The following is a 10537-nucleotide window of genomic DNA, read 5'->3' on the forward strand; positions in this document are numbered from 1 at the left end:
CACGTAGGGCGCTGTGGCTAAAATCCTGGTCAGCTGATGTAACTTCTAAGTCCAAATTACTTAATATACCTTTCAAGGGGCAAACTTTATTTGGGCCCGGTTTGAAAGAAATTATCGCTGACATTACAGGAGGTAAGGGCCACGCCCTGCCTCAAGACAAAGCCAAAGCTAAGGCTAGACAGTCTAATTTTCGTCCCTTTCGGAATTTCAAAGCAGGAGCAGCACCAACTTCCACTGCACCAAAACAGGAAGGAGCTGTTGCTCGTTACAGACAAGGCTGGAAACCTAACCAGTCCTGGAACAAGGGCAAGCAGGCCAGGAAACCTGCTGCTGCCCCAAAGACAGCATGAACCGAGGGCCCCCGATCCGGGACCGGATCTAGTGGGGGGCAGACTCTCTCTCTTCGCCCAGGCTTGGGCAAGAGATGTTCAGGATCCCTGGGCGCTAGAGATCATATCTCAGGGATACCTTCTAGACTTCAAATTCTCTCCCCCAAAAGGGAGATTTCATCTGTCAAGGTTGTCAACAAACCAGATAAAGAAAGAAGCGTTTCTACGCTGTGTACAAGATCTGTTATTAATGGGAGTGATCCATCCGGTTCCGCGGTCGGAACAAGGACAAGGGTTTTACTCAAACCTGTTTGTGGTTCCCAAAAAAGAGGGAACTTTCAGGCCAATCTTGGATTTAAAGATCCTAAACAAATTCCTAAGAGTTCCATCGTTCAAAATGGAAACTATTCGGACAATCTTACCCATGATCCAAAAGGGTCAGTACATGACCACAGTGGATTTAAAGGATGCTTACCTTCACATACCGATTCACAAAGATCATTACCGGTATCTAAGGTTTGCCTTCTTAGACAGGCATTACCAGTTTGTAGCTCTTCCATTCGGATTGGCTACGGCTCCAAGAATCTTCACAAAGGTTCTGGGTGCCCTTCTGGCGGTACTAAGACCGCGAGGAATTTCGGTAGCTCCGTACCTAGACGACATTCTGATACAAGCTTCAAGCTTTCAAACTGCCAAGTCTCATACAGAGTTAGTTCTGGCATTTCTAAGGTCGCATGGATGGAAAGTGAACGAAAAGAAGAGTTCTCTCTTTCCTCTCACAAGAGTTCCATTCTTGGGGACTCTTATAGATTCTGTAGAAATGAAGATTTATCTGACAGAAGACAGATTAACAAAGCTTCTAAATGCATGCCGTGTCCTTCATTCCATTCAACTCCCGTCAGTAGCTCAATGCATGGAGGTGATCGGCTTAATGGTAGCAGCAATGGACATAGTACCCTTTGCACGTCTACATCTCAGACCGCTGCAATTGTGCATGCTGAGTCAGTGGAATGGGGATTACTCAGACTTGTCCCCTACTCTGAATCTGGATCAAGAGACCAGAAACTCTCTTCTATGGTGGCTTTCTCGGCCACATCTGTCCAGGGGGATGCCATTCAGCAGGCCGGACTGGACAATTGTAACAACAGACGCCAGCCTACTAGGTTGGGGCGCTGTCTGGGATTCTCTGAAGGCTCAGGGACAATGGAATCAGGAGGAAAGTCTCCTGCCAATAAACATTCTGGAATTGAGAGCAGTTCTCAATGCCCTTCTGGCTTGGCCCCAGTTAAAAACTCGGGGGTTCATCAGGTTTCAGTCGGACAACATCACGACTGTAGCTTACATCAACCATCAAGGAGGGACAAGAAGCTCCCTAGCAATGATGGAAGTATCAAAGATAATTCGCTGGGCAGAGTCTCACTCTTGCCACCTGTCAGCAATCCACATCCCGGGAGTGGAGAACTGGGAGGCGGATTTCTTGAGTCGCCAGACTTTTCATCCGGGGGAGTGGGAACTTCATCCGGAGGTCTTTGCCCAAATACTTCGACGTTGGGGCAAACCAGAGATAGATCTCATGGCGTCTCGCCAGAACGCCAAACTTCCTCGCTACGGGTCCAGATCCAGGGATCCGGGAGCGGTTCTGATAGATGCTTTGACAGCACCTTGGAACTTCGGGATGGCTTATGTGTTTCCACCCTTCCCGCTGCTTCCTCGATTGATTGCCAAAATCAAACAGGAGAGAGCATCAGTGATTCTAATAGCGCCTGCATGGCCACGCAGGACTTGGTATGCAGATCTAGTGGACATGTCATCCTGTCCGCCTTGGTCTCTACCTCTAAGACAGGACCTTCTGATACAGGGTCCATTCAAACATCAAAATCTAACTTCTCTGAAGCTGACTGCTTGGAAATTGAACGCTTGATTTTATCAAAACGTGGTTTTTCTGAGTCGGTTATTGATACCCTGATACAGGCTAGGAAGCCTGTTACCAGAAGGATTTACCATAAGATATGGCGTAAATACCTATACTGGTGCGAATCCAAAGGTTACTCCTGGAGTAAGGTTAGGATTCCTAGGATATTGTCCTTTCTACAAGAAGGTTTAGAAAAGGGTTTATCGGCTAGCTCATTAAAGGGACAGATCTCAGCTCTGTCCATCTTGTTACACAGGCGTCTGTCAGAAAATCCAGACGTCCAGGCCTTTTGTCAGGCTTTAGCTAGGATCAAGCCTGTGTTTAAAACTGTTGCTCCGCCATGGAGTTTAAACCTTGTTCTTAACGTTCTACAAGGAGTTCCGTTTGAACCCCTTCATTCCATTGATATAAAGTTGTTATCTTGGAAAGTGTTATTTTTAATGGCTATTTCTTCGGCTCGGAGAGTCTCTGAGTTATCATCTTTACATTGTGATTCTCCTTATTTGATTTTTCATTCGGATAAGGTAGTTCTGCGTACAAAACCTGGGTTCTTACCTAAGGTAGTCACTAACAGGAACATCAATCAAGAGATTGTGGTGCCTTCCCTGTGCCCGAATCCTTCTTCAAAGAAGGAACGTCTTCTACACAATCTGGATGTAGTTCGTGCCCTCAAGTTCTACTTGCAGGCAACTAAGGATTTTCGACAAACGTCTTCCCTGTTTGTCGTGTACTCTGGTCAGAGGAGAGGTCATAAGGCTTCGGCTACCTCTCTCTCCTTCTGGCTTCGTAGCATAATTCGTTTAGCCTATGAGACTGCTGGACAGCAGCCTCCTGAAAGAATTACAGCTCATTCTACTAGAGCTGTGGCTTCCACTTGGGCCTTTAAGAATGAGGCCTCTGTTGAACAGATTTGCAAGGCTGCAACTTGGTCTTCGCTTCATACTTTTTCCAAATTTTACAAATTTGACACTTTTGCTTCTTCGGAGGCTATTTTTGGGAGAAAGGTTCTTCAGGCAGTGGTTCCTTCTGTATAATGAGCCTGCCTATCCCTCCCGTCATCCGTGTACTTTTGCTTTGGTATTGGTATCCCAGAAGTAATGATGACCCGTGGACTGATCACACATAACAGAAGAAAACATAATTTATGCTTACCTGATAAATTCCTTTCTTCTGTTGTGTGATCAGTCCACGGCCCGCCCTGTTTTTTAAGGCAGGTAAATATCTTTTAAATTATACTCCAGTCACCACTTCACCCTTGGTTTCTCCTTTCTCGTTGATTCTTGGTCGAATGACTGGGAGTGACGTAGAGGGGAGGAGCTATATGCAGCTCTGCTGGGTGAATCCTCTTGCATTTCCTGTTGGGGAGGAGTTATATTCCCAGAAGTAATGATGACCCGTGGACTGATCACACAACAGAAGAAAGGAATTTATCAGGTAAGCATAAATTATGTTATATATATATATATATATATATATATATATATATATATATATATATACACAGTATATATATTTAACATATTAATGTTCTTTTGCTGTCTTTTTCTCCCTGCAGTTTGTACTCCAGGTGGGGAGGAGAATCCAGAAGCAAGGGGCAGGTTCCCCACTTGCTCCTGGGGGGCCCCCCCCCCCCCCCCCACACACACACACCACAGTAAAAAATTAAGAGCATGCATTTTATACAAATAAATGAAAAAGCGAATAGTATTACACTCACCTAGGTCACCTTGACACACATCTGTTCTTGATGCACCTCCCAGTATGAATTCAGGGTCTTTTACAATTTCCTGGTGAAAAAATAACCAATACATATTACTGTATATAACATAAGACAAATATAAAATAATTAAATAAACTCTTGACATATTGGGATTAAAACGAATTAAGTTAACAAGCAGGCACTAAATTTCAGCTGTTAATACAGGATATGCTATAAATGCTGCCATAGTTTAAATTTAAATGTTATAAAAACGTAATTTATAGAGCTCTTTGGCTCCTAAATACATCAACACCTTTGTCTGAAATAGGGTATTTCAAAAGAGATCAGCACTTACTACAAGTCCTAAAATTGTGGGGTAAATCTATTAATTTTGAGTACATTAGAACAGTGTTTTTCAACCAGTGTGCCGTGGCACACTAGTGTGCCGTGAGAGATCCTCAGGTGTGCCACGGCAGACTGACAACAGTGTGACATATTTTTTAAACTTTGCTTGTTTTTTACTCCCAGTGCAGGGGTAGTTTGTAGGAGGCATGGCATAACAGCACAATACATACAGTATGTGTGTGTTTGTGTGTATGTGTATATATATATATGCTGTATTAGGCTACAATGTGTGATTTTTTAAAAATTTTGGGATGGTGGTGTGCCACAGGATTTTTTAATGTAAAAAAGTGTGCCATGGCAAAAAAAAAGGTTAAAAATCACTGCATTAGAAATCATGGCTACGCAGCATTTTTTGTGTGTACATAACACCCTGAGTGGATAGCACGAAAGCACAGGCATCAGCTGTATGTTGCTCTGAGCACAGCTTACAAGCAGTTTTAAAGGGACAGTCTACTTCAATATTTTTATTGTTTAAAAAGATAGATAATCCCTTTATTACCCATTCCCTAGTTTTGCATAACCAACACGGTTATATTAATACACTGTTAACCTCTGTAGTTACTCCTAGATAACTACACGTGTGAGCACAATCTTATCTATATGACACACCTGAACTAACACCCTCTAGCTGTGAAAAACAGTCAAATGCATTTAGATAAAAAGGCGGCCTTCAAGGGCTAAGAAATTAGCATATGAGCCTACTTAGGTTTAGTTTTTAACTAAGAATACCAAGAGAACAAATCAAATTTGATGGCAAAAGTAAATTTGGTTAAAGTGGTTAAAATTGCATACCCTATCTGAATCATGCAAGTTTAATTTTGACTAGACTGTCCCTTTAAGTTTAAGTTTCCCAGAATATTGATTGCTAAATTAATATAACAGTCCAAGTTACAAGCACCTGGAAAAACAAGATTTGTTTGAATTTTAATAAAATTGTTATTGTTTAAAAAGATAGATAACACCCATTCCCCAGTTTTGCACAACCATCATTGTTATATTAATACACTTTATGGACATTTAAACCCCTACATTTCTGCCTGTTTCTAAGTCACTATAGACAGCCTCTTAAAGGGACACTATACTCGTTTTTTTCTTTGCATAAATGTTTTTTTATGCTCTATTTATATAGCCCATAAAGTTTTTTGTTTTTTTTAATGTATTGTTTTGCTTATTTTTAAATAACATTGCTCTGATTTTCAGACTGCTAACCAATCTCCAAAGTTTTAAGAGAATACTGATGTATACCAACTCCAGCTTGCTTCTGTTTTTGTAAAGAGTCCTTTTGTATGCAAAGGAAGGGGGAGGGGGGGTGTCTTATTTCTCCTGTTAAGTGTGGTCAGTCCACGGGTCATCATTACTTCTGGGATATTAACTCCTCCCCAACAGGAAGTGCAAGAGGATTCACCCAGCAGAGCTGCTATATAGCTCCTCCCCTCTACATCACACCCAGTCATTCTCTTGCACCCAACTAATAGATAGGATGTGTGAGAGGACTGTGGTGATTATACTTAGTTTTATACCTTCAATCAAAAGTTTGTTATTTTATAACAGCACCGGAGTGTGTTGTTCCTTCTCTGGTAGAATTTGAAGAAGAATCTACCTGAGTTTTTTGTATGATTTTAGCCGGCGTAGTTAAGATCATATTGCTGTTCTCGGCCATCTGAGGAGTGAGGTAAACTTCAGATCAGGGGACAGCGGGCAGGTTAATCTGCAAAGAGGTATGTAGCAGCATATTATTTTCTGACAATGGAATTGACTGAGAAAATTCTGCCATACCGATATAATGTAAACTCAGCCTTAAATGCAGTAGTAGCAACTGGTATCAGGCTGTCATGTATGTATATTTTACACTTCAGTATTCTGGGGAATGGCACTTCACTGGGATAATACTGTATGCATAAGACTTTAGCCTAATTTGCAGTGACTAGCAACAGGCTTTCTAATGACATTTCATTTATTTGATGTTAAACGTTTTTGCTGGCATGTTAAATCGTTTAATTTTCTGAGGTACTGGGTGAAAAAATGTTTTGGGCACTGTTTTTTTCCACTTGGCAAACGTTTTATTTAATTTAAGACAGTTTACTGATCTCCCTCACTGTTGTGTGTGAGGGGGAGGGGCCTATTTTGGCGCTTTTGCTACGCATCAAAAAATTCAGTCAGAAGTCTCTTGTCTTCCCTGCATGATCCGGTTCGTCTCTACAGAGCTCAGGGGTCTTCAAAACTTATTTTGAGGGAGGTAATCACTCACAGCAGAGCTGTGAGATTGTAGCTGACTGTGATAAAAAACGTTTATTTCTGTACTTTTTTCTGCTATCAGGGTCCATTACTAATGGGGGCAATCCTTTGCTAAAATTGTGTTTTTACCGGAAAAGATTTGATGTTATAGTTTCTCAGTTTATTATTTCTCAACTGTCATAACTTTTTCTGTGCTTCTTAAAGGCACAGTACGTTTTCATATTATTTATAAATTACTTTCAAAAGTATTTCCAAGTTGCTAGTTTATTTGCTAGTGTGTTAAACATGTCTGATTCAGAGGAATATCTCTGTGCTATATGTGCTAAAGCCAAAGTGGAGCCCAATAGAAATTTATGTACTAATTGCATTGATGCTACTTTAAATAAAAGTCAATCTGTACAAATTGAACATATTTCACCAAACAACGAGGGGAGAGTTATGCCGACTAACTCGCCTCACGTGTCAATACCTGCATCTCCCGCTCGGGAGGTGCGTGATATTGTGGCGCCGAGTACATCAGGGCGGCCATTACAAATCACATTACAGGATATGGCTAATGTTATGACTGAAGTTTTGGCTAAATTACCAGAACTAAGAGGTAAGCGTGATCACTCTGGGGTAAGAACAGAGTGCGCTGTTGATAATAGGGTCATGTCTGATACTGCGTCACAGTATGCTGAACATGAGGACGGAGAGCTTCAATCAGCAGGTGACGGTTCTGATCCCAATAGAATGGATTCAGACATTTCTAATTTTAAGTTTAAACTCGAAAACCTCCGTGTACTGTTAGGGGAGGTATTAGCAGCTCTAAATGATTGTAACACCGTTGCAATCCCAGAGAAATTATGTAGGCTGGATAGATACTATGCGGTACCGGCGAGTACTGACGTATTTCCTATACCTAAGAGGCTTACAGAGATAATTACTAAGGAGTGGGATAGGCCCGGTGTACCCTTTTCCCCCCCTCCTGTGTTTAGAAAAATGTTTCCAATAGACGCCACCACACGGGACTTATGGCAGACGGTCCCTAAGGTGGAGGGAGCGGTTTCTACTCTGGCTAAGCGTACCACTATCCCGGTGGAGGATAGCTGTGCCTTTTCAGATCCAATGGATAAAAAATTAGAGGGTTACCTTAAGAAAATGTTTGTTCAACAAGGTTTTATATTGTAACCCCTTGCATGTATTGCGTCTGTCACGGCCGCGGCCGCTTTTTGGTCCGAGTCCCTGGAAGAGACTCTTGATTCAATAACTATAGATGAGATTTCAAACAAGCTTAAGACACTTAAGCTAGCTAATTCATTTATTTCGGATGCCGTAGTACATTTAACTAAACTTACGGCTAAGAATTCGCCATTCAGGCACGCAGAGCACTGTGGCTAAAATCCTGGTCAGCTGACGTTACTTCTAAATCTAAATTACTTAACATACCTTTCAAAGGGCAGACCTTATTCGGGCCCGGGTTGAAAGAAATTATCGCTGACATTACAGGAGGTAAAGGCCATGCCCTGCCTCAAGACAGAGCCAAACCTAAGGCTAGACAGTCTAATTTTCGTTCCTTTCGTAATTTCAAAGCAGGAGCAGCATCAACTTCCTCTGCACCAAAACAGGAAGGAGCTGTTGCTCGCTACAGACAAGGCTGGAGACCTAACCAGTCCTGGAACAAGGGCAAGCAGGCCAGGAAACCTGCTGCTGCCCCTAAGACAGCATGAATTGAGGGCCCCCGATCCGGGAACGGATCTAGTGGGGGGCAGACTTTCTCTCTTCGCCCAGGCTTGGGCAAGAGATGTCCAGGATCCCTGGGCGTTAGAGATCATATCTCAGGGATATCTTCTGGACTTCAAATCCTCTCCCCCAAAAGGGAGATTTCATCTGTCAAGGTTGTCAACAAACAAGATAAAGAAAGAGGCGTTTCTACGCTGTGTACAAGATTTTTTACTAATGGGAGTGATCCATCCGGTTCCGCGGTCGGAACAAGGACAAGGGTTTTACTCAAATCTGTTTGTGGTTCCCAAAAAAGAGGGAACTTTCAGGCCAATCTTGGATTTAAAGATCCTAAACAAATTCCTAAGAGTTCCATCGTTCAAAATGGAAACTATTCGGACAATCTTACCCATGATCCAAAAGGGTCAGTACATGACCACAGTGGATTTAAAGGATGCTTACCTTCACATACCGATTCACAAAGATCATTACCGGTATCTAAGGTTTGCCTTCCTAGACAGGCATTACCAGTTTGTAGCTCTTCCATTCGGATTGGCTACGGCTCCAAGAATCTTCACAAAGGTTCTGGGTGCTCTTCTGGCGGTACTAAGACCGCGAGGAATTTCGGTAGCTCCGTACCTAGACGACATTCTGATACAAGCTTCAAGCTTTCAAACTGCCAAGTCTCATACAGAGTTAGTACTGGCATTTCTAAGGTCGCATGGATGGAAGGTGAACGAAAAGAAGAGTTCTCTCTTTCCACTCACAAGAGTTCCCTTCTTGGGGACTCTTATAGATTCTGTAGAAATGAAGATTTACCTGACAGAAGACAGGTTAACAAAGCTTCAAAATGCATGCCGTGTCCTTCATTCCATTCAACACCCGTCAGTAGCTCAATGCATGGAGGTGATCGGCTTAATGGTAGCGGCAATGGACATAGCACCCTTTGCACGCCTACATCTCAGACCGCTGCAATTGTGCATGCTAAGTCAGTGGAATGGGGATTACTCAGACCTGTCCCCTACTCTGAATCTGGATCAAGAGACCAGAAATTCTCTTCTATGGTGGCTTTCTCGGCCACATCTGTCCAGGGGGATGCCATTCAGCAGGCCAGACTGGACAATTGTAACAACAGACGCCAGCCTACTAGGTTGGGGCGCTGTCTGGAATTCTCTGAAGGCTCAGGGCCAATGGAATCAGGAGGAGAGTCTCCTGCCAATAAACATTCTGGAATTGAGAGCAGTTCTCAATGCCCTTCTGGCTTGGCCCCAGTTAACAACTCGGGAGTTCATCAGGTTTCAGTTGGACAACATCACGACTGTAGCTTACATCAACCATCAGGGAGGGACAAGAAGCTCCCTAGCAATGATGGAAGTATCAAAGATAATTCGCTGGGCAGAGTCTCACTCTTGCCACCTGTCAGCAATCCACATCCCGGGAGTGGAGAACTGGGAGGCGGATTTCCTAAGTCGTCAGACTTTTCATCCGGGGGAGTGGGAACTTCACCCGGAGGTTTTTGCCCAAATTCTTCGACGTTGGGGCAAACCAGAGATAGATCTCATGGCGTCTCGACAGAACGCCAAGCTTCCTCGTTACGGGTCCAGATCCAGGGATCCGGGAGCGGTTCTGATAGATGCTTTGACAGCACCTTGGACCTTCGGGATGGCTTATGTGTTTCCACCCTTCCCGATGCTTCCTCGATTGATTGCCAGAATCAAACAGGAGAGAGCATCAGTGATTCTAATAGCGCCTGCATGGCCACGCAGGACTTGGTATGCAGATCTAGTGGACATGTCATCCTGTCCACCTTGGTCTCTGCCTCTGAGACAGGACCTTCTGATCCAGGGTCCCTTCAAACATCAAAATCTAATTTCTCTGAAGCTGACTGCTTGGAAATTGAACGCTTGATTTTATCAAAACGTGGGTTTTCTGAGTCAGTAATTGATACCTTAATACAGGCTAGGAAGCCTGTTACCAGAAAGATTTACCATAAAATATGGCGTAAATACTTATATTGGTGCGAATCCAAGAGTTACTCATGGAGTAAGGTTAGGATTCCTAGGATATTGTCTTTTCTACAAGAAGGTTTAGAAAAGGGTTTATCCGCTAGTTCCTTAAAGGGACAGATTTCAGCTCTGTCCATTCTTTTACACAAACGTCTGTCAGAGGTTCCGGACGTTCAAGCTTTTTGTCAGGCTTTAGCTAGGATCAAGCCTGTGTTTAAAACTGTTGCTCCACCATGGAGTTTGAACTTAG

At 43.1% G+C, this 10537-nt stretch overlaps 1 protein-coding gene across 1 annotated transcript in view; it reads right to left on the reverse strand.

Annotated features, from left to right (window-relative positions):
- CAPN9 (calpain 9) overlaps positions 1-10537 on the reverse strand; it is a 329028-nt gene that overhangs the window by 260392 nt on the left and 58099 nt on the right. Inside the window, exon 2 of the mRNA XM_053711177.1 lies at positions 3959-4028. Within this exon, the coding sequence (XP_053567152.1) occupies positions 3959-4028 (70 nt within the window). The remainder of the gene's footprint in view (positions 1-3958; positions 4029-10537) is intronic.

Source organism: Bombina bombina, chromosome 4 (assembly GCF_027579735.1).
Source record: "Bombina bombina isolate aBomBom1 chromosome 4, aBomBom1.pri, whole genome shotgun sequence".
In the NCBI taxonomy this organism is placed as follows: Eukaryota; Metazoa; Chordata; class Amphibia; order Anura; family Bombinatoridae; genus Bombina; species Bombina bombina.